This window comes from Camellia sinensis, chromosome 6, assembly GCF_055761805.1.
Source record: "Camellia sinensis isolate YWXY chromosome 6, ASM5576180v1, whole genome shotgun sequence".
NCBI classification, from domain to species: Eukaryota; Viridiplantae; Streptophyta; class Magnoliopsida; order Ericales; family Theaceae; genus Camellia; species Camellia sinensis.
In genome coordinates this window covers 180,419,822-180,445,448 of record NC_138966.1, presented here as the reverse complement: position 1 = coordinate 180,445,448, position 25,627 = coordinate 180,419,822, and the positions used below count along the sequence as shown (strand labels likewise).

Below are 25,627 nucleotides of genomic sequence, written 5' to 3'. Positions count from 1 at the left end.
TACTTGCACATAATAGAGTTGAACTAAGTTGGCGATGTTTCTGAATGAAACATGATGAGTAACTTAGACTTATTATATGACAGAGTTGAATTACATTTGCATATAATAGAGTTGAACTAAGTGGGCGATATTTCTGAATGAAACATGATGAGAAACTTAGACTTATTACACGGCAGAGCTGAATTATACTTGCATATAATAGAGTTGAACTAAGTTGGCGATGTTTCTGAATGAAACATGACGAGTAACTTAGACTTATTATATGACAGAGTTGAATTATACTTACATATAATAGAGTTGAGCTAAGTTGGCGATGTTTCTGAATAAAACATAATGAGAAACTTAGACTTATCATATGGCAGAGTTGAATTATACTTGCATATAATAGAGTTAAACTAAATTGGCGATGTTTCTGAATGAAACATGACGAATAACTTAGACTTATTATATAGCAGAGTTGAATTATACTTGCACATAATAGAGTTGAACTAAGTTTGCGATGTTTCTGAATGAAACATGACGAGAAACTTAGACTTATTATATGGCAGAGTTGAATTATACTTGCATATAATAGAGTTGAACTAAGTTGGCGATATTTCTGAATGAAACATGACGAGTAACTTAGACTTTTTATATAGCAGTAGAATTATACTTGTATATAATAGAGTTGAACTAAATTGAATTCACCTAGACTTGCCATATCGACAAAGTTAAACTCAGAATGAAACTAAGTATACTTTAGAGAAACCAAGGTTGAACACCTCGGCTAGTCTTTGTTTGAATCAGACTTCGGCGAAATTAAAGATGCATGCTTAACGTGAGCATAAATGACACTTGGGTTCACATCAGGGGGCAGGAAACAGGAATAAGGAATATGCTTAACACTTGTTGAAATTTTTTACAAGTTGGAGTCAGCCGAGATATCCAGATAAGGGGACACTCGAGTTGTTGGTTACCCGAGATCACCAACCAGTTCGTCAAACCTGGAAATATTGGAAGGCAGTAAGTACAAGTAAGGAAACAATACTTGTTGAATGTTGTTTAAAGAATTTTTATAAAACGCCCATTGGCCGAGATCACAGTAAAAGGTAAACTCCGAGGTAAGTTGGTCCTAGGTGGCCAACTAAGGGTGTACCCGAAATGAAGTGGATCCAAGGTGGTACATGTCATATGTGTTCTAACCTGAAGTGATTACAAAGTTAAAGTATACTTGGGAGGAGTACAAAAATATTCTAAGTATAGAATCATACAAGACAGTAAAGACAGAGACAAGCATTGAACACTTAGTCAAAAAGAGGACTTGCATTTAAAAAGACAATTTGTTCAGATACAAAAGAAGGCACTGTCACGACCCGAACCCGCCCCCGTGGGTTAAGGACGTAACCGGCCAGTAATCGTGAGATTACCTACGGCCTCAAACTGTCGGAAACGTATTTTAACAGAGTTAATGGGGGCCAAACGGAAGCAAAATTAAAAACTTTGTCCATAGAGCCGTGCTTATATGCACATCAAACAAACCATACTCAGATACGTTAATAACTCACATCAAAAGTACGGTTTCACAAATTTCATTACAGACAGGATCGTCCAAAACGAGTCAACCTATAACAGACTATGTACAGACATGCACTAGGTCCTTGCCAACAAGACAAAACATAGGTACATAGTGAAAGGGCAAGGATGGTCTCATGCGCGAGGCACAAGGCTGACTCTCCCAAAACTCCTGTTGTTTCTAGCAGACTTCACTGGGGCTGGGTTTGGACTTCCCTTGGCTCACCTACAAATACATGAATGAGCGTGAGCGATAGCCCAGTGAATAATATCAAATATAACAGTTACATAACAATATGTAGAACAACATGCTCCAAACGGCCTTGGGCCCAATTCGTACTTCTGTTTAACAACAAAATATATATATATATAACTATACGAAATGCAAGTCAAGTAACTGTAGTTCCAAACATTCTGGCCTTTGGCCCATTCAGATTTCCATTCATGTCAAAACGGCCTTCGGCCCATTCATTCATGTCGAAACGGCCTTCGGCCCATTCATTCTTATCAAAACGGCCTTCGGCCCATTCATTCTTATCAAAACGGCCTTCGACCCATTCATTCTTATCAAACAGCCTTCGGCCCATTCATTCTTATCAAAACGGCCTTCGGCCCATTCATTCATGTCAAAACGGCCTTTGGCCCATTCATTCATGTCAAAGCGGCCTTTGGCCCATTCATTCATGTCAAAACGGCCTTTGGCCCATTCATTCTTATCAAAACGGCCTTTGGCCCATTCATTCTTATCAAAACGGCCTTCGGCCCACTCTTTCATGTCAAAACGGCCTTTGGCCCACTCATTCATTTATTCTTGTCAGACTTTTGTCCACAATCCCGATTAACAACTCATAATATTTATAGGGGAATAACAATTGGACATTGACAAGTTTTCAAATATTGATATTACTCACAGTGATCGGCTTGTGGATGCGCCCTGGAGCTTGACCCTACACATTTCATGAATACAAAAGGGTCACTAACAGTTCAATCCGTTCTTTAATTCACATATACCTCTTTAGGCTTTGTTCTTATCTCATTAACTCATTTACAATGCTTAACATATGCCTAAGAGTGCTTACAAGTGAAAGGGAACGGAAAACGAATCACAGAATGCATGAACAAAATTCCAGGAAACAGGGTCCCCGCTCGAGCGTAAACTTCTCCGCTCGAGCGGACCCCTAAGGCCTGCAGAGGTACTGGTTGCACGAAAGATGAGCTCGAGCGTGGGATAGAGCGCTCAAGCTGAAGGCCTGTCTACGAAAATCCACGCTCGAGCGTGGAGTGTCCCGCTCGAGCGGACATCCAACTCTGCAAAAATGCTGGGAGCACGATTTTCCCGCTCGAGATATTTTGGGACATGCATGTAATCCATGTATGTGGGAGATGCTCATCATTTTGGGACATGCATGTACTCTTCAAACATTCAAGACTCATACTCCCATGATTTGTACATGCATGTGGGAGATGCTCATCATTCTCAACTTAGATGGTACAAATGGTGATTACAACATGAGCTTTAACCAAAACTCTACATGAATCATGTGTTTCAAGCTCAAACATGCAAATTCAAAGTAATTTCTTACATGCATGAGTTCTAAGACTTCAAACTCAACAAAAATCAACTCATTACATGTTCTTGATCACAAACAACCTTTGAACTTACAAATTACAAGTAAGAGTCCATGAATTCACTTACCTAAGAGCTTCAACACTCAAGCTCTAGCCAAATCTTGAGCTAGATCTTCAAATTCCCAAGTCTTGAGCCCAAATTACACAAATCTCTCCCTTTTTCTCTCCATGGCCGGCCTCTCTCTCACTCTCAATTGTCTAACTCAGATTTTGAGTTTTAAGAGGGCTAAAGGAGAGTGCAATACAAATATACAACAAGCCCCACTAACAAATATTTTAATATAAAATAATGGGGTACTTAATTTATCAATTTAATCAGTTTAAATTGACCAGAATCAAATTCCAATTAAATTTCACCGTAGGCTCTAAAAATTATGCCAACCACAATGGCGTAATCAATTTCGGTTTCCGTGGCCGATAAGGCCCTCAATTAATTTTCCAAAGCAGACTACTCAAACAGATATTCCTACGATGAACAGATAAAATTTCAAACCACATATTTTCACATAGTAGAACACCAAATCATATCAAAATACATAATCACATTATGTTAAGGACCAATTAACATATTACGGAACAGGGGTATTACAGGCACCTCAGCCCAAAGCAAAACAAGATATCAATATGAAATCTGACTCCACCCTCAAATGATAGATACTACAGGGAAGGGCATATATGTCTCTTCAGGCATCATGGAATCCTCCTCCCCAGCCAACCTTAGATGAACGTCAGCTGGAATGAAGAATTCCTGACGGAAGTATTCTAGTTTATTGGAAAAGTTTACCCTTCATTTGAACATCTCCGTGACCTCGGCTAGGGTGAATTTGGCAAGGAAAGTTGGACTATGTGGGTTAAAGACCTCGATGAAACCCTAAGGACTGTTGGGTTATCAGTTTTAGGGTTCTGAGGAAGGGTTGAGGGCAAAATTTGTTTTAGTTTTCCTAAGTGTAGATTCTAGCAAATCCCAAACCTACGTCTATGCAAATGTACAGGATTCAGAGGCAGTAATCTACTAACAAACAAGAACATACAGAAGAAACAGATCTCAAAAATATGAAATAGTGATCAAAGAGTCAAGAACACGAGAAAAATAAAGCATTGATAGATTCAGGAAATGAACAAAGTTGATAGAATTCGATGACAGTGTGCTAGAAGATATGTGTCAAATATAGAAAAAAATGTGAAGATGGGCTCAAGAACATAAAGGACAAAATATGAGTCAAAGCAAGCGAAGGCATGTAGAACAATGAGATTCGAATATGAACACAAGATGGCAATGTAGATATAGATACAGATACCGTGTGTGATGTATAACAATCCACAGAAGGAATATATTTGAAAACAGTGGAGAAATGAAGTTAAAATAAAAGAAATCAAGGACTTACAAAGTGAAGCCGATGAAGTGAATGCCGGAAAAGGATTCGCTAGAGTCAAACAACGTTATGATTGGAATAGAACTGTTGAGTGCACGCCAGAAGTGGTGACCAGAGTTGTAATAGGAATGAATGCTTCAAGAACAGCGATGATGGTTTACAGAGACCAAGAGAAAGAGAGTCTAAAGGCACAAGTAGACACGAAATGAGAAAATGAAAAGGTTTTGTTAGAATTAGAAAAAGATGGCAAAAAGTTATGATTTTGATTCCCAACGTGCCCGCGGTGACATCAAGCAGCGGGGGGCAGAACTGATGCAACACAATGGGGACGTGATTGGTATGCTCCAATCTAATGATGATCTTGATTGAGAAATGCGATCTTAGTTAAGATATTAATCTCGGTTGAGATGTTGAAATTGGATAAGGGCAGAACTTGTTCATTTTTGGTTTCTGATGAGATGATACTAGGATCTTGATGTTCTTGAACTAGCAAGTCATGATCACTGCTAGTAATGTGATCTCTGTTGAGATGTTGGACCTAAATGAGATAGAACATGATGGTTCTTGATTCTTGATTCTTGACGATTGACGAGTGGACATATGAGTCCTTATTTCTTGGCGCCGACAAGTTACGATCTTGGTCGGAGGAGTACATGTATAGATTCCATCACCTCAGTTTACCGAGGTAATAGAACTTAGGGGGCAGTTGTGGAGACATATTTTTTGGTAGTCCACGTGGCCGAGGTTGTTAGCCGAGGTACCACGTGGGCGGACCATGATGCCAAGATATGGTGCAATAATACCAGAATCTAAGATATTTGGATAGATGACTAAAGTCCTAGATGATATCAAACTACCTATTTGGATATAGATGTGACTCTTGAAAAAGTTCATCTTAATCTGAATAGTGTGAGTTGTGATAGATGTTATCATTGTAAAGGATAGAATCCCATGAAGTAAGACTTTTAGGGGAAGTTAGACACTGACCATTATAAAAGTGAGGCACCCCCATGGGTCTAAGGTATACTTTTTATGTTCTGTCTAGTGAGTTAAGTACTATTTGTTATCTTTGAAAGAGATAGATTACTGACTTGATCGTCGGAGTGCTCCTAAGTAGACGAACCACCGCGATATTTTTATAATCTTGTTGGCAGATGTTCAGGCTTAATCTATTTTGCCAATGATCTCCAGCTGAGTTCCCCCTTTAATTATGTGATCGAAAATTAACACCCACAATTATATCACTATTATATTCAACATTTACTCAGTCTTATGTTTCTGATACCAAAGTTTTGAACATCTTCAACAGCAATACATTTTATTTTTCATTAGTAACCACACCAAATGAAACCATGACACGTGGGCAAGCGATAGCACTGCTGGCAAGGTTCATTTCTTTGACTAGACAGTCGGCGCCTGCACCAATACCTGGGACCCAGTGGGCTCAGAAGGAGGAACAAGACCCTTCTGAAGTGACTGTAACATGATGTCTTCTTTCTTCACCACCCAATTTTCTTCTTCATACAGTATCCTACTAGATTTGCATGGTTGTTGTTGGACAAATAAAAGAACAAGCAACGCTAATACAACAATAACCACCTCGGTTTTTCTTCTTGTTGTTGCTGTCAAGATGAGAGAGGAAACAATATTGGTGAATATCATGAAGGTGATAGCTTTAGAGAAAAATATTGAGAGGCTTATTGTTTTTGGTTTTTTTTTAATTTGTTGAAAGGTTTTGACTGTTAACTACTAGCTAGGTTTCTTGGATCTGTTAAAAACTCCAAATAATGAATGGGCCATGACGAATGGAGGTTTTCAACTTGAATTGAATCCCATGGTTTTCTAGTTTTTGTAACTAACATAGATTGCTTGTGACTGTTAGTACGATTGATAATAAAATATATTAGGCTTTAGGAAGTTTCTTAACACTGCAGTTACTTGGGCTTCATAGATTTGAAGTTTGGTTTGAAGTGCTTGTGTATGTATAGTTTCTAAGAATATACATATATATATATATATATATATAATTAGTGTAAGAATACCCTTTCTAAATGCAAACCCCCCACCCCAATTTATATTTATACATGTGCAAATATAAAACATGGCCTATCAAGGTTGCCTATTTTTTTTTTCTCTTCTTCCATATATACGTGTAAAATGTAGTGTTTTATAACTTTTAACATAAATAAATGTTACTCTTTTCTTCTTGCTGAGCCACAAGGGAAAAAGGCCATATCAGAGTTGTACTGGTTTCTTTGTATATTGCACGTCTCTCTCTTTATACTGCAATCTCACTGTAAGTCAACGGGGATCAATGATCAAGTCTTGGATCCTCAAAAGTCATTTCTCATCCTCAAGACAGAGCAAGGTTACACTAAGACTTGGTTTGGGATACACTAAATAATACAAAAAGTCAAAAAATCACTATCTTATTTAAGTCACATCATCTTATTTAAATTACATCATCTCTCTAACACATCACATCAAACCCAACCCAAACCCAATCCAACCCATATAAGCCAACAAATCAAAAAATATACTTTTTTAGAATATCCCAAACCAACTTAAGAGGAGTTGGGGCAAGGCCTGAGTAGGGTGAGGGCAGTGTTCCTAATAGGGGTAGTGTGGTGTAAGGAACTCATATCTTTCTCGTCGTCAACCCTAACCACTATCAATATATATATAAAATGTAACATAAAAAATAAATTAAAAAATCACCGTCCTATAAAAAAATAATAAAAAATTTCTCAAAATAAAATTCCTAAACCCTATCCTAAACAAAATCCTACTACACACAAAAACCACCCCCCAACCCCACCCTCCTGACCCGGCGAAGAAAGTAACTTAAGATTTTGAAATTTAAAGAAGATGACAGACAGCTTACTTTGCAAGTCCAGATTGACGATACCACCTGACGCAAAGAACACTGCCAATAAAAAAAACAAAGAGGCACTTATATAAAAACAAAGAAAGCAGCACCATTCTTTACAAAATATTTTGTTACCAACGGGTTACAACCTCACTTTCAAATCTAAAGAGCAACACTTTCCCAAATAAATTATTTTTCAACTGATAATATCCCCCCACAACTGATTTGCAGGCAATCTCTGGTCATAGTTTCTTTTCAATGCCCATTGGAAGGCCTGAATACAGTATAACCATTAACGCTGCACGCCAAGTTCGAATAGTCTGGAATATGATACGGGTACCCATCACCCTCCGTGTTCCTCAAGCTAAGAAGCGACAGATCAGAACCAGCCATCTGCCACTGGTTTGGAATCTGTCCGTTCACATAAGGCCGTGGATACGATTCCCGTAACGAATCAAAGTGGCTGCCTACATAGCCATAGCCACGTTGGAACCCGTCATCTTGGTAACTTCGCGTTCTCTCAAACTTGGAAGAGCTGGTTGAGGGGCCTGATTTGTCATTTGACATGCCAATATCCCTGGGGAAAGTGAACTGCCGATTTAGATGGTGAGGCCCGTTGCTGAAACTTTGAAAGCTCGTGCTTGCCCCGGCTGTCGATATGATTCCGTGTTCATCATCAAGAAGGTCATTGATTATGTCAAGGTGTGGAAAGTCATCAGTCAACAGACCATGGGTCGGACGTCCCGATGTACACGCAGAAAACTCGGTAGGGAAGTTATCCTGGGATCTGCTGTGTACAGGTTTGTAGAAATCAAGGTTGCGAATGTCATCGTGCGGGGAAGACGGATCATAGTGTATGCTTCTGCTGCTGTCCGGTCGCTCCATCCATTGGGATCCGCTCTGCAAAACATCATGATTAACCATTCCAAACACATCGTGATTTACCATTCCAAACGAAAGGCTTGGTTTTACCAAATTCGGTTCAGTCCTTTCAGAGCTCTGTGGTAAGAACATAGGTGCAGATACCAAGTTGGGGGGTTGTGTGTACAACTGTGACGAGCTTGAAGAATGAGGCTGAGCGAAACCAGTGGAACTTGCAGTAGCAGGAGTGCCCATTATAGCATTTCGATACGACTGAGGAGGAGCATAACTATGGGTTGAAGGTGAAGGGTCGGGACCCAACCGCCCAGTTGCACTCACTGAACGAGCTAGCAGCGGTGATGTTTGAACTATAGAAACAACTGGGGCTGATGGCCTAGGTCCAGGAATAATTGGAGCACTCAAGGGCCGGGACATGACTTGCGTTTGTTGCACTGAGGGCTTTTCAGCTAGTTTTGGAGCTGCAGCTTTATGTGTATCAGATTTTGATGGGGTCTTAAAATCAGAAGAATTTATCAGCAGAGCTGCTCTCTCCGCTTGTCGGGGGCTGTTTGAAGATGGTTTCCTAACTGAAACAGGATCAGGGGCAGCAGCGGTCTTTGATTCTGACTTCACCTGAACAGCGGATGGTGGATTTTTGGAAGGACTGCTGGAAGGGGAAGGCAATTCTGTTACCTTCTCTTTGGGAGGTCTTTCCACATCAGTTTGGTCTTTGATGCTCAGCTCTCTTCGCAGAGAAACTACTTCTTCTTCCTACAACACAGAAATGTAAAGCCCGTCACCACATGTGAAAATCCAAAATGAAGGGAAAAAAAAAAATGAAGTAAATTTTTAGTATGAAACCAATACATCATATGTCCATTATTGATTGCAAGTTTTATGCTTAGATGCCGCATGTGCAAAGCCCCTTAGTTTCATATCCTTGAACAGGATATTCATAACTTCAACCTATGTTACTTCGAACACAGATCGTTCCAGTACATGAAACAGTAAGATCTAAAATGTGATACTATAAAGGGAGGCTTGCACAGATTACACATAATAATGTAAGATACTTTTAGAATTATTTTCTTCTTTTAACAATTAGGCATCCAATAAAATGTATTTATTTTTTTTCAAATTAATCATGTAGCAACAGATTTTTATATGAGCATTATGAATCATTTTGACGTTTTGTCCTATCAAAACTTTACTTGGCTTACATTTGATTTTTTTTTTCCCCCCTCCAAAGGAAATCTTTAAAGATATATATTAGAAAAAATTTTGGATCGCTTTGGATCACTAAATTTACTGTTTTAGAGCATAAGTGTACCAAGTTTCGGAACATGCATTCTGAAAAGGTAATTCGCTAGGGTTTTAGCGTTTTCTAATAACACTAACTTGAGAAAAAAAGAAGAAGAAGAAGAAGAAAGGTTAGGAATACCACCTTCTTCACCACATGCTGCTCAAGCTTCTTTATCCGATCCTGCAAGGAGTGTACAACAACCTCGGACTCTGATTCAGCCTTGCAACTTTCAGATGCATCATTTGGTTGTGCTGCATCTCCTGAAGGTTCTGGTGGAGGCATACGGACTTCATTGGCCAAACCAGTCGCATTGCAAGTTGCCTTGCCTCGCTGATTTCTTCCTCTACAAAATTGTAGCAAACCATATGAAATATTAAAATATTCATACCTGGGTGCTTAAAATGAACATAGTAGCTTCATCAAAAATAAAAAAATAAAAATAAAAGAAAGTAGTAGGATAAGTTTACCTGCTTGGTGATTTTTGTTTTTTGTGGTTTGGAAGTGAATACCCTTTATAAGACCCATTCATTACCAATGATGGAACCGAGTCTGTGGAACATGTCGATGAACTATCATCCACTACAGACGAACTATTTCTTTCTCTAATTCCATTTTGTCCAGCTGAAAGCCCACTCACTACACTACTACCGGCCTCTGTGGGAGGATGAACTTCTGATGTGTCCGTATCTCTGTCTTCTGAATCAGGCTGCATTTCAGGAAGACAATCTACTGAATCAGACACATCAGAATTTTCAAGCACGAGTTCTGCATCCTCGATCGTGAAATCTTTTCTTTCATCAGCAAGGCTTTCTTCTTGGAGGATGTCTTGGATTGCAACACCTGACTTGTCATCCCTTCCTTTATCCTTCACCTTGCGATTATTTCGTTTTTGCTTGCCCTGAATTGTAGAATAAATCAAAGATGTAGTGCAGCTGAATTCAAATGAAAGAAAGATTTACAAAATCTCTCCCTCCAACAAAATAGAAGTTTCATGCATAAGCAGCATACCAAGGATTAGTTAGTGTTAATTAAAGAGACAAGCCCAACCATACAACCAACAAAAAAATAAAGGCATAAAAAACCACAAAGCAAGAAGACGATAATTTTAAATACCAATAACAAATCGGACTCCTAATGGCCTGCAACTTGACATTTATCAGGAATATCAGCAGCCCTTGAATGAGGTGATATGACTCCCAAAAAACTCCAAAAATATTACCAAATGCATCATTTTTCTGGCCCCTTTTATCATAATTTTTTTTCTAATTTTAATAAACTAAATAATCAATAATACAGGATCCTGCCCATTATCTAGGCTAATCAAGACAGGAAAGAAACTTGAGCATCCGAGCCCCAAAACATCAAGGTTAGGAGAACACCCAGGTACCACTTGGCCTATAAGGGCAATGGTGAGAATATTTTTTGTTGTAAATGTGAGGCAAAACCAACCATATATAAATTTCCCATTTCTCCTAATTCCGCTCTTATTTTTGTGATGTAATATTTGACATACATGCTTATTCAATGTTACAGAACAATTTTTATAATAAAAAAAAAATGGCACTTACCACCTTATAAATATACCATATGATACCAAACATACATGCACCAAAGATTAGAAAATTGTCAACCATCAACTACATAACATCACAAGCCACCATAAACTAGAAATTGTCAACTGTAGACCATATATTTTTTCTATTCTCTTTTTATTTCATATATTTTTACTATTTTGCCATTGGTCCATTAGGTTTCCATCATGGTAATTGTAGGTTTCTCAAACCTTAGGGGTTTTTTGCCTGATTGCCAAACCACAGAGGAGGTAGGTGAAAGTCTCCTCTTTTTCTATCTGACTCACATAAAAATTCAACAAGTACTAGACAGAGAGATGAACTACACAGCCTCAGCCATTACTCATTAGGCATTACCCCAGGATTAAACAACACAAAAACTCTAAAAGACAATAAAAGATCAACAAATAAGAAACCCTACCACAAGGGGTTCAAAAGAAAATTTGAGCTTTATACTATAAAACCTTCTAGCTCTACTGATTCTTCTATTCCATCTAATAAATCCATTTAATAAAAATCTACAATTAAAACTAACCATGCAAATTACTCCGCATTCTTTCTCACCCCAAAAAAATAAAATAATAATACATAAATAGACAGTTTTATCCTTTCGTGGCTTGATTCACAACCTATAACAGTCTAATCCCAAGTTCATATATTCTCCCTGAGCCAACATATATTGGTTTTAGTCTCAATATGGTGGTACTTGAAACTCCTCTGCCCACCAGTCCAAAGACTGGCAATATAACATCTTCAAACCTATCGCTAAACAAGAACTTTGAAAAGCAACATAAAGTAAATGAAGACTGGAGGGCACTCGATTTCAGAGATACAACCTCTGCCCACTTTTTAGTCTCCCCTCCAACATGTCACGGCCTTCCTTGCACACACTCAAAAGCAAGCTAATATGACAAGAAGGAATCCCTCCCACTTTTCATCCAGGGTTACTGAGCAAAGAAACAGAGGATGCAACGACAATAAGCAAGCACATGCATGTCAGCTAAAAACCATATGCATCATAACACACTAATCACAATTGCTTCAAACCCAGACAAAAAACATGCAAAGCCAATTTTCTGACAATATGAACTTTGCTAAATCCCTTAAGAACATTAACTTATGTATAATTCTCAAACCTGCTTTTTCTTCGACTTTTTTTCCTTTTCAGCTGCACCACGTTTTGTTTTGAGCTCTGCTTCAGCCAGCCAGGCTGCCTCTTCTTCACGGATGAGCTCCTCTTGCCTTCTCAAAGCAACAGCCTCCTGGTATGCAACTTCAATTTTACTGCTAAAAAGAAGAAAATATGAGTAGAATGAATAAAAAATTGAAACAAGAAGCAAGATCAATCCGACATGTCAAAGATTGCAACACTAAAATCATACAATAACAAAATTGCAGTCAGAATACATCAATCCCTGGATTACATTAGTGTTATCACATCAGCCATTGGATACAATTAAGTTTTAACATGAAAATATCAAACAATAACTAACTTCACTAAAAACTACACTTGAAGTCAGGCACTTGATATTTCATTACAAAGAAAAGTTGATTGTTTAAAAGGTACAACTTAAGAGAGCCCTATTTTTCTTTTTGGTTGAAGAATTCTCCACTGTCCAGAGAAAAATACTTTATGCAAACACAAATATTTGTTCATTCCAAAAACACCAAAAAAACAGAAATTATCTGGAACACCAATTCTAATTTAACTATTTTAATGTAGTACACATTTGCTTTGGTGTGTTGAACAGCATGTGATCATCCAAGTTATGTGTCTAGCATGCCACATGTCATGCTTATTTTGAGATATTGGGCGTGATGTCAAAAGGCCCAATACAAAAATCCATCGGTACAGATAGCCAGTATAAAGGCCAACAATCAATGTGGCATATACTTTCAAACATTTCCAACTGTCTAAATGAAGTGAACCCCAAAAAAAAAAAAAAAAAAAAAAAAAAAAAAAAAAAAAAAAATTGGTATCTCTGAAACACAAAATCCATCGGATATTATTCCAATCAGGGGGGTTTTTTATATAAATAAATATCGTAATTGTATTGCTACATAAAAAATGGATCAGAAAAGCTCAGACACAAACTTCTTAAGTTTTCCCTCAGCAAAAAAGGCACTACTTGAAGCTTTAGCATGCAGCCTCTAATTCAAATTACCTCATAACATGAGACACAAGAAGTAGATATCCACTGCGTGCTATTAAATAAGAATCAACCACAGTTAACCGATTCCGCCCCACCCCCAAAGTAAACTTTATATTACAAAGAAACAGCTTAACGATGCACAACCAAAGTAATTGATTGTTGTCTAACTGGATTTATCTCCATAGCACAAAATTCATAAGAAACAGTTTCCTCAGCACTTTTACCAAGTGTAGGAAAGAGCAAAATTTGTGTGAAAATAGTAAATTAAGAAATTGAATGGAGTCAGATTATTATAGCAAGAATATGACATTATAGAAAAATGAGTAAGCGTTCCAAGATCAAGAGGAAGAGAAGTTTTTCGGCAGCAAACAAAATAAATAAATGGGTTACCTAAATATATGGGATAGGAAAAATATTTCAATAGTCCTGCGACCTAGTTCAGTAAGACGCCTTTCGTCACGCTCAATGGAATCCTTATTGAAGTCATCTCCAGAACCACCATCCTACAAGTAAGAGTTGCATAACCAGTGAATGAGTAGTGGACTAGAAATCGTCAATTCAACAACAAAAAATTAAGTAAATTTGTTGACAACATTGACACAGAATGAAAGCATAAGAACTTAACATTCAAGAAATTATGCATGATGTTTGCAAGATGTGGTTAAAGCAACCCAAAAAAATAAAGAAGACAAGTATATCCTAGTAGTACTCATTCATGAGCAGTAGTCATTAAATGATTTCACAACCTGTGCATCTGCTTAAATCCATAAAGAACCAACAATGAAAACAAAAAAAAATAAAAATAAAAAAATAAGAGGAGCATAGAAACAAAGTAATTAACAGTGTGCAATGTAATTCACCCAATCCAACTCCAATAGTCGACCACACCTATATATTTGTAAATCTGAACCTCAAAATCCTTTAATTTCAAACCCCTTTATCCAAATGCAACCTACTAGTTTTTCTGTTTCATAAAGAATTATTTCTATCCCCAGGAACTACTGGGGTAGTGTGGATCTTGATAAGCATTGATCATTAATCACTTGACTCTAGTAGACAGTACCCCCTTGCCCAAAGGATGAGTTATGGAGCCTTGCCTCCTACCCATTTGATGTAAGGGTATGGTAGTTCCACACTTGTAACCAACTGCCTAATTTCATGTATTTATAGTTCAGGGAAGACAGCCATCTCTTGTAACCTTTCAGATCAAAGTGAAAACCGTAGCAGCAATGGGCATAGCCCTAATTTTGGGGAGAACCATGCAATTCTTGTGTTCATCGTGTGGGCATGTGATTTAACTTCCTTGTACGTTTGTTCATTTCTGTGTTTCGTGTTTTACCAATTGCTTAAGGTGTTATAGATGCCTAACCGTAGCAGCTATGGACATAGCCCTAGTTTTGGGGTGAACCATGCAATTACTTAATTCCACTTCATCAAAAAATATCAGACTGTCAAATTGTCAATCTACATTTCCCGAAGCTTAATACCACTTCATCAACAACTATAGCACTTAATGCTTTTCCAATACTTTAACATCACTCCACATTTAATTTTGAACCCAACAAAATTAGCTAAAAACCCCCATATAATATAAGAGTTCCAAGAGAACCCTCTTACGCCCAAAGTCTCAGCTAGCAAAGAATTCCCAAATAAGTATGGAGAAGATAAGTGTAGTGGATATTAACCTTCAGAGGCTTATTGCTTCAAAAAAATGAAATGTTAAAATATAAATAAATCAAATCTTACAGCTTTTTGGGTTTATTTGGTAAGTGGTACACTCGTACCCATTTCCCAATTGTGGCTTGAACCCTGCAGCTTTGAGCAAAAGATACGATTCGAGCTAACAGCTTGTGGTTATATTAAATCATTACCTTTTCTTATCCTATACCTAATAATTATTAATTTAAAAAGCAGAAAGTCTTCAGGCAGTTTTAAATTTGTACACTACAAAGAACCAAAAAAATCGTAGAAACAACAATTCCATAAATTTTTTAACACCATGTTCTTGTAGCTCACCTTCATACGGTTCTGTGGACCCTTATCATCCTTTGGAGGCAAGGGTTCCACGGCAGCCCTCTCTAGTAGTAATAATACATCATCCACCAAAACAAACAACTCTCTCTCTATGCAAACAATAGGAACTGACAATTCTTCTGCATCCAGTGACTTTCCCCTACCTTTCTTGCTCTTGGTCTGGCCTTCAAGAGCCTTCAGTCCACTGTACAAGGAATCCATTACCAAGGTAGACGTGACTTCCTTTTCTATGAAGAAGTTCTTTACAACAACTCTCAAAATTGCATCTGTTTTCTCCCTGGACATCCTACGCCTAGCATCTTGGTCAATGCCTAGCCAGAAAGCACAAAAGCTGCACCCATCACAAGTTATTAGTTATTTTGGAATTAATAATACACTGTCTGAAAATGGCTTTGAAACAGATTGTTTTTCATGCAAGAACATGTCAAATTAATTGGACTACAATCATGAAAACAGACCACCCCTACCTTGACCATCTAGCTTTATCTTCTATCAATTTCCCGAGCTTGCTTCTTCTCTCTTCGACAAAACGCCGACAAATTTGCTCCACATTTGTCAAATATACCCGAACAAGTTCTCTCCTATACTGACAATCAAGACAGCGAAAGGGACGATCTGCTCTCTCCCTACAAACCAAAAGCATAACTTAGCATCAGTTATCACAATGATTGACCCCAATCAATACCAGTAAGAACAGAACTGCTCATTCATTTAACCAGAATGAAATCTAAAGGAAGGGGAAATGACTTTGCTGGAAAAGTATTTACAGAGAAAAGGGTTTCTCAAAAATAGTTATGAAAGAAAATCATTGCAGGAGATGCAAGGGTTTTTTTTTTTTTTTTTTTCCTTTGTTTGTTACTAATAAAAAAATGAAAATGATTAAACACAAACAAAAATGATAACTACTAAACAAATGTAAAACTAAAATATACATACATACATACATACATTAACATAAAAAGTGAAAAAAAAAATTCTTTGAAACAAGAATGTTTAAAATAAAAGGAATCTTAATCTTTCACCATTGTTTAATCTACACGGAAATAGTACTTACAATAAGACAACAGGAAGCATTATATGGTTCAACCAAGAAACTTTATCAGAAACACAACAAAATAGATACACGTATCCCAAAGATAGTGTTGCACTTGAAACATACAACAAAAGAATCATAGTTCAACCAACTCAAAAAATCATAGTCCCAATCCAACCATTGAGGAATCAACAACATAAGTCCAATTTCACCAGTCCACTCAATCAAGGACCAAAATTGATCACCTTAAAGTTGAAAACGAAGACTACGAAAATTATCACATGGGTTATAGAACTCATCAAAAAAGGTGAACAGGTACGTAGCTTGTGATCTAAGAAGTACTAACACAGGCAGTGAAGCAACACTCAATATAACAATTCCCAAAACAAAAAAATAGGCCACAACACGTTGGAAACACATGCAAAATATACGGTTGCGTTTGGTAGAACTTTGTAAATATGATTTGAGAGTATGAGCTGTATTTTGAATTTGTGAGTTTTAAAATTATAATTTGAGTGTGGAAAATTTGTTTGGTAAAAGAGTTTTGAAAAGAGTTTTAAACTGAGTGGGGAATTTTTGATGTGACATATGATATTTGATACAAAAACTTACAACTCATAACTAAACATACAAATCAAAATTCTATTAAAGCACATAAAAAAATTTTAAAATTCGAAAAATATTTTTTTCGAATATATAAAAATTAACATATGTCAAATGCAAAAAATAAATAAATAAATAAATAAATAAATCCATTGTTCCGATCAACTGGTGGGACATCCAGTGGAACGGCCGGTTAGGCCAAATTTGAAAATTTTTTTTTTTAACAACGCGCCCTAGATAGAGTTTTCAGCAGAGTTGTGGAAATGTGATTTAAGAGTTCCAACCAAATATCATATTGGAATATGGATGTAGAATCATTGTTTAGAAACACAACAAAACACAACCTATAATTTTACATAAATAAATATTTAAATCAAAGATATTAAAAAAAAAAAAAGAGCATAACACTAATTCTAAAGTTTAGGGGAAGAGGGATTAATAGGCATAAATCTACATTATTTTTCTTTTACCATTGGATACTAATTTATTTTATTCAAACTTGGTGCCATTTGGTAATACTTACGTTTTCAGTTTTCAATTTATATTTACAAAAATTTTAAAAACTTAAATAAAAACTCGTTTGGTAAATTTTTGATTTATAAATCATTGGTCTCAGATTATAAATTTGGCCAAAAAATATAAACTCAAAAAATGTGTTTCTGTTTTGAGTTTTCAATTTTTTTTTTTACCACCCAACACTAGCCACCACCCGCCACCATTTTCCACCACCGTCTTCCGCCACCACCACCACCCACCCCCCACCACCACCACCCACCAGCCACCCACTCGCCACCACCACCCACCCCCCGCCACCACCACCACCACTTGCCATTTCTCACTCTTTTTTATATTTTTAAATTTTTTTAAATATTTTGTCTAAACCAAACGCGTTTGTAGTTTATGTTTTTCTAAAAATAAACAAAAACCAGTTTATAAAATTTTTATAAATATAAACTGAAAACGTAAACGTTACCAAACAGAAATGTGTTTCATGTGTGTCTACGTGATTGAAATGTGAAGACATTTAAAAAAAGGAAGAAAAAGAAAAAAGAACATTTAAACAATTCTTGACAGTTAAGATTTCCTATGCCAAAGTTAACACGTGAGGAATATCATCCCAAGTCATATTTCATTGGCTCCAAGATTAACATGATTTATTAAGATACAACTCATAAAGCACCTGATAACTTGGACTTGAGCTTTAATAATAAGAGTATCAGCATCAATAAACCCATCTAACACTTTAGATAGCTCCATAAATTTCTTCCATCCCCAATCATGCTCTTTCTTCCAAAATCGATGCAATGTATCTGCAAAATTCACTTATAATATAAGACATTAATGCTGAACTAATTAGAACCAGAAACTCCATTACAGCAACTTTGCCAATATATAACCAACCAACCAGAATATTTAGATTTCTTTGGATCTTTATTCACCACGGCTATGGTAAATTGTGCGAAATGACTCCATCCTGTTTTAACCAAAAAAAATAAGAAAAATGAGATCATATAGAAATAAAAAATAATAATTTGATTATCAAGGCAAATTATAAATCATTATTATTAGCATACCTGGAAGAAGCTTCTCATGATTAGCCACACAGAGAAACAAAGAGAGATGATTACAGACATCACAACCTTGAGGGTAAATCAAAATGTACCTGTCACCATAGGAGGAAGCTTAAATTAGAGCAGATGAAGTCACCATAGGAGGAAGCTTAAATTAGAACAGATGAAGTGCAACAGTTTTCCAAATCAAAATCACTGATACAGCAACCAAGAGCATGCCCTTAACAAGAACAAGGACACAGTTCTAATCTGAGTACAAGAACCTCAATCTTTGAAATTTAAAATTGCCCAAACTTATTTATTTTTTATAATGATTGAAGAGGTATTCAAAGGAGCCAAATAAAGGGGACGCAACACAATACACACGACTTATATAGATGAAAACAAAAATCTATTAGTATCATATAATCCTACAATCTATAGAATATACAAACTCCCTCAAAAAGTCAACAGAAGAAATTAATAAAAAGGAAAAGTTTCTCTAAGCCAAAAATACACAATGACAAGTATTGTTTCCATCAAGCAATGAATTGCGTTCTTTACACCTTCAAAATATCTTATATTCCCTCCACACACACCATATCAAACATAAAGAAGCAACCTCCGAAACCTACGTATGACAACCCCAAAGACAACCTCTGCTCCAAGAGACAAACAGCTGGCCATTGCTGGATAGCATGATATACATTATTGGCCCACTCCTAACTTCTTAAGCTTTGGGGATAATTGGTGATCTAATCTAACCTGGTATTAGAGCTTAAGTTGGGAGAGATTTTGGGTGCAAGTCTCTCCATTTGCATTTGACCCCCATTTGCATTCTTTCTTCTCTCGTTTGCATTCTTTCTTCTTTGTATGTACGGATGTCTACACGTCCACATGCAACATCTCAACTCCTTTTTTGCCCCATAGAAAGTAATAGTATCATCAGCAAATAACAAGTGCATCACTAGCATCATCTCACCCCCTCTATTTCTGACCTCAAAGCTAGTCAACCTAACCATCTGCTACCATCCTTCAAGTCATTAGGCTAAACACCTCCATGATAATGACAGAGAGCAGTGGAGAAATAAGGTCTTCCTACCTCAACCCCTCGCAGCTTTCAAAAAATCCATTAGTTTGCGTTGACGATCACAAAAACCTTCATGCTATAAATGCAAAATGGTATTCACCTTGCCCAAACTTTTGTCAAGAATGAAGCATAAGTGAACAAGTAGGTCTAAGTTCAATTTTAATTTTTAGCCAAGCATTTTCAAAGCCATTACAAACCTAAGAACCAAATCAGATATGCAAAATGTGATGTAACTCGTGTTGGCATGTCACAACACATAAGCATTCACTTGTTATATATAATCAGAACAAAATTTGTGCCCATTCAAAATAAGGTCAGATGCAAATCCAGCACATGAGGTAATAACATGATCATGTCTTCCGTTAAATTAAAACTATCCAACAGTCTTTAAGAACTTGAAACTGAGCATAATAGACTTAAACTAACCCAAGAGCCACGTGTATGCTGATGCATGAATGTATGAATCTGCACAAGTCTACATAATTTTATGCATGAATTTGCACAAGTTCACGTAAATAGATGCATACCACTACCGTAAATAACTGAACAGATTTTTTTCTTTTTTCTTTTTTCTTTTTGAGTAAAAGAATGGTTGCAGCTGAAGAACATAGCATTGCGTTTCAAGAATGTGTTCCTCAATAATGAGAAGCCATGATATCAACAACCATAAAATTAAACAAATAAATAAATAATCACAAATAAGAAACCAAATACAAACAAGGCAAAATTCATGTTCTACAAACCATTTGTAGCCACCGACTTCAAATGCATTACTACGAAGTTCTCTCTTGTTAATCTGTGAAAATTTATCTATCTTCCATGTGTATTTTCCATATAACTCAGGAGGTTTCGGTCCTGTAAAGTAAAAAAAAAATACCTAAATTGAAGATAACCACATAACAGATACATAATTTGACAAAGCATATACTCATCAAAAAATAAAACTAGTAATTTGACAAGCTGATATGACAGATTAATGAAAATCAATGCAAAAAATTGAAAGTAGTTTTAAGTCATTCATAAGAGTACCACCTCAATACTAATTTCAGATAGTGTTTCATTTTGTATATCTACTTTGAGATTTCTTTGAATAACACCATTCATCAGTTGGAGACTAACATAGAAACAAAATTACAGATCCTGCACATGGAAATATGTGTGGCTATAATATATACAAAGAGGTAGTTAAAGTTTAGTTTTCAGGAGAGGGTTATAGATAACTAGTACGTAGCCAGACACTTGGTACCACCAATACTTCTTGTGGCTCATGGTAAAACCATACTATCGATAATTTGATCTTGTCAACTGGTGCTGCATGTGTAAAATGGAGTGGAACGGTAGATCATCTTCTTATTCATGCTGTGTGGCAAGAGAGCTCTGATGTGATTCACTCTTGATTTAATGTGGAGTGGGACTTTCACTTTGGATAGTTGGCGGAAGGCTATAGTAAGGAAGATGAGAAATTGTGGATTTAAAGGGAGAGAAAACGTAGGTCTCTTGATGGCATTGAAGTTTCCATTATATAAGATGAAAAGTTCATTTGGTAAGGGCTTTACTCATGTAAAATATGAGCATTCAATAACAATAACTTGACAATTCCAGAACAAATTATATAGCATGTGCAGACATAATTTACAAAAACCAGCTACTTGCTAGCCGCAACTGACTTTGTGACTGTGACTGTTTGGTCCCCCACAATCAAGTATGATTTTCTTCTTATAGTCTACCAATTCATAGCAAAAACTTCACATCAAACCAAGTAAAGAAATAGAAAATGTATCTTCATTTCAGTTAACAATATACTTAGCTTTGATTACTTCTAAAATATTCAATGAAGCCAAAGCCCAATAATAGGTCCAAAATACAGAGGAAAATACCACAACTGTGATCACCCTTCTTAATGTTTTTTCATATATATTACAAAAGTACAGAAAAAACCAAAAAAGCATAGTGCAAAAGATTGAAGAAGACAAACAGCCTACCACAGTCGTCGTCATCATCCGTGTCCCAGTAAGGGGGAGAAGTTGATGGTATTCCATTTTCCACCTGCTCAGAAGACCGCCATTCAATCAATGCTTCCCCAGTTTCACACTGTTGCTGGTCGCTTGAAATTCCCTCCAAAGACCTTCCAACTCCAGACTCACTCGAAGAAATCCCAGCCATTTCCCACTCCGCTACTCCCTCCACACTCCTCCAACTTCACCTGCGAGACAAAAAGTAAAACCATTAGGGGGAAAGAACAGCAAATGCCATTCTCCACCCTTCTCAACAATGACATCCAAGAACCCAATAATGGAACCATGTTCATCAAAATGTCACCTTTCCAAAAACAAAATATGAAAAATCTCCTCAAGTCCACGCATTTCCAATTCTCCAATTAACAGATTCAAATACATAAATTCGACCAATGCATACATTAATTTCCCAAACCCACCTTCCAAAATTCAGACTCAAAAGCCATATCCAAAAACAAACATTCCAATAAACCCTAATTTTACAAACATTGAGAAACTCACAAAATCAAGCTGAACAACGAATTAAATACTAAAAAATCAAAAAATAACAGAGAGTTCAGACAAACCCAATAAACAAAACCATGTAAACGAAACAAATTCAACGAAACAGTCATCAATCAACAGACAATCCATCGCAGTTAACAAAGCAGATCGCCCATGTAAAATCCCCAAAACCAAAACCCTAAACGCCCAAACAAATATCAAACACAAAAAAAAAAAAAAACAATTGAAAAAAAATTAAAACCAGAGACAGAAATTAAAAATTTATAGATCGAGCGAGCGAGAAAAGAAACCTGAAAACAACTAACTTAGCTTCCCAAACGGCGCGAACGGAAGCTGTTGGTGAGGCTACAGAGAAAGTGATAGAGAGAGAAGAGAGGGAGAAGAGAAACAGAAAGACAAAAAAGAGAAATAGAAAGAGAGAGATTTGAGGTCGCACGATCAGCACTGCAATTAATTTTTTATTTATAATATGAAATTATATATAATATGTAATTTTTTTTATTAATTTTTTTTCCAAGAATCAATGAAGAGGAGACATGAAAAAAATGTAGGTTTTTTTGGTAGGGTTTTGAGCTTGTGAGTTTTAAAGTTATGATTTGAGCGTAGAAAATTTGTTTGGTGAAAGAGTTTTGAAAAGAATTTTAAATTTGGTGAGATATTTTTGATGTGACATTTGATATTTGATAAAAAAAATTTACAACTCATAATTAAATATACAACTCAAAATTCTATTAAAACACATAAAAAAATTTTAAAAATTCAAAAAATATTTTTTTTGAATATATAAAAATTAACATATCAATTGCACAAAAAAAAATTGTACTGTTCCGGTCAACCCGTGGGACGACCGGTTAAGCTAAATTTTGAAAAAAAAAAATTAAAAATCACGCACTCAAATAGAATTTTTTGTAAAGTTGTGGAAAATTAATTCCATATACCTATCCAAACATCATATTCAAATGTGGGAGTAGAAAACTCGTTTGGAAATCGTTCCAAACACAGTCGTAATTTTTATACGCATTGGGTATGTTTAATTGAACGGATTGGATAAAAAGGGCTTAAAATTTATTAAACTTGAATGCTGACACTGTGAATCCTCCGGACTATTTAGTTAAATTGGATGTGTATCTCGTGTTTGTTTTCTCATGCAATTAGATGTCTGAAAAAATTATTTTTAGTAAATTCAATATTTGCTTGGACGGACTGGATAAGGATAAATGAACAAAAGGCTATCTTACTATTTTTCAATTGTTTACTAAATAAGTGTAATATTAAACATATTTTTAATATTTTAAGGGGTTGTTTGGGATGACCTAAATAAGTGCATTTTTTGTCTTTTTACGAAAAAATGTGCAAAAAAGTAGAGAGGTGATGTGATGAAAAAAAAGATAAAAAATATAAAAATATGAATTATTTTGGTGCTGCCAAACTTGGCCTAAGGCCCTGTTTGGTAGAGCTGTGGGAAAGTGCTTATAGCTTATGCTTAAACAGCTTATACCTTATAACTATGAACATAAGCTGATTTCTGACTTATAAATTAATCATCTCTTGCCCCAGCTGATTTTTGACTTCTAAAAAGCTATAAGCTATAAGTTATAAGCTAAACCAAACACATCAAAATAACTTAAATTAAGCTGAAAGCTGAAATAAGCAGCTTTTAAGCTGCACCAAACAGGGCCTAAGTATTTTTTGCTAGATTAAATAAAAATTATTTTATTTTATTTTTTACACAATTAAATAAATTTATTTTTTTTAAATTAAATAAATAAAATATCAATAAAAATATATGTTATTTTTTTAATTAAAATTTTAAATAAATTTATTTTTAAAAATAATATTTACTAAATAATGAAATTAAATAAAACATATATTAAATTTTAAATAATGAAATTAAATAAAATATAAAAAAAATTATAATAAAACATCAATAAAATATCTATAAAATTTTATTTTAAAAAATTAAATAAGTAAAACATTAATAAAAAGTTAAATAAAATTATTTTATTTTTAAATTGAGACATTTAGGCTCTGTTTGGTAGAGCTCTGGAATAGATTTGAATATAGCGTTTGTTTACGATTTTCAAAAATTAATTTTACACTCACTTTTAAAAACACGGTTGAAGGCAGGAAAATTTCGACGAACCGGACGTCCCATCGGTCGTCCGGGCGATCAACCAGAACAGTGTAATTTTTTTTTTTAATTGACGCGTGTTAATTTTTATATATTCAATAAAAAATATTTTCCAAATTTTTTTAAAAAAAATTATGAGTTTTAACTGAATTTTGAGTCGTGTATTTGGTTATGAGTTGTAAGTTTTTGTATCAAATATCATATGACACATCAAAAATTACTCACTCAATTCAAAAATCTTTTCAAAACTCATTCACCAAACAAATTTTCCATACTCAAATCATAATTCCAAAACTCACAAACTCAAAATACAACTATATTCTCAAATCATATTAAAACTCTACTAAATGCAACCTTAAATTTTAAGTTTTACTAAATATAATACATAATTAAATAGTAGATGATCAAAATAGTCATTTCACCACCTAATCTCATGAGATTGTTATCCCATAAAAATTGTCCCACACCCGCCGGACAATATAATCCCACATATGGGGATAAGGAGTTCGACTGAACTCCATGTCCGGCGGACTAAAAAAAAACAAACACCAAATAAAAAACTTCTAATGAATTACGATCCAATCCCACACCCTAATCATTTCAATCAAACACCTCCATTGTGTTGCTTGAATTTTATTTTCTAAATAAAAATTTAAAAATAATTATTCTAATATTCAATCATTTATATAAGAATAATGGTTTTTGTTTAAAAATTCATATCAAAATTACGTAAATGATATTATGAGATTCTCTAAGGTGTAGAAGAGCATTTCCAACATTGTATCTTTTTTTTATTATTATTAAATTTGAATAAAAACTCTATTTGATATCACGGGCTTTAACGAAGGATTTTAAACTTTCATCACAACACTGGTTGACTGGCCCAATGACTAGGCAAATGTCCGGCCGGTGGACCAGCCAATGTAATTTTTTCACAAATTTTTACAATGAGTTGGTCACATCCAAGAGACAACTAACCTAGCATCCGGCCGGTCATTCGGTGATCAAGATGACCTGTAGCTCCAACGGTTATGAATAGTAATTTAATGAAAGGCACATCTGTCCTCAATTTGATGAAAGATTTGAGAAATTATAGATTTAATACTTATTTAGTGATAGGATTAGAGCAGTAAAAGGCACTTATTTTTATCAAATTTAAATTTGATAAAACAAAATGTACTGGATTAGAGATGGTTTAGGTAGAAATTCCAAAAACAAATCAATCTTTAACCCAAGGGGTTGTGGCATTGTGGTAAGGCCTTGGGGTTTATGCCCCAAGGTCACAAGTTCAATTCTCCCCTTGGGCCAATCTCCTGGGCGAAACACTGTTGGTTAGGAGGTTGGACCTCAAGGATGC

General features: G+C 35.6%; 1 protein-coding gene across 1 annotated transcript; it reads right to left on the bottom strand.

Moving 5' to 3' along the window:
• Positions 1-7,486: 7,486 nt before the first annotated feature.
• Positions 7,487-22,698, bottom strand: LOC114259391 (TNF receptor-associated factor homolog 1a). The gene is made up of 13 exons (XM_028199398.2): positions 22,430-22,698; positions 21,603-21,823; positions 20,364-20,475; positions 18,555-18,643; positions 18,386-18,454; positions 18,161-18,290; positions 15,812-15,970; positions 15,327-15,675; positions 13,701-13,813; positions 12,294-12,441; positions 10,054-10,484; positions 9,728-9,929; positions 7,487-9,054 (listed from the first exon to the last, which is right to left on the bottom strand). The coding sequence occupies exons 2-13, from the start codon at positions 21,781-21,783 to the stop codon at positions 7,678-7,680; spliced, it is 3,360 nt and encodes a 1,119-aa protein (XP_028055199.2). The 5' UTR covers positions 21,784-21,823; positions 22,430-22,698; the 3' UTR covers positions 7,487-7,677.
• Positions 22,699-25,627: the final 2,929 nt, after the last annotated feature.

What these genes read in the sequence shown, in the direction of transcription:
- LOC114259391 (XM_028199398.2), bottom strand. Translation starts at nt 21,783, where the DNA reads ATGGCTGGGATTTCTTCGAGTGAGTCTGGAGTTGGAAGGTCTTTGGAG. An exon ending in TCATGAGAAGCTTCTTCCAG is followed by an intron (nt 18,455 to 18,554) that starts GTATGCTAATAA and finishes TGGTTAAAACAG; the next exon opens with GATGGAGTCATTTCGCACAA. An exon ending in GATAAAGCTAGATGGTCAAG is followed by an intron (nt 15,676 to 15,811) that starts GTAGGGGTGGTC and finishes TGATGGGTGCAG; the next exon opens with CTTTTGTGCTTTCTGGCTAG.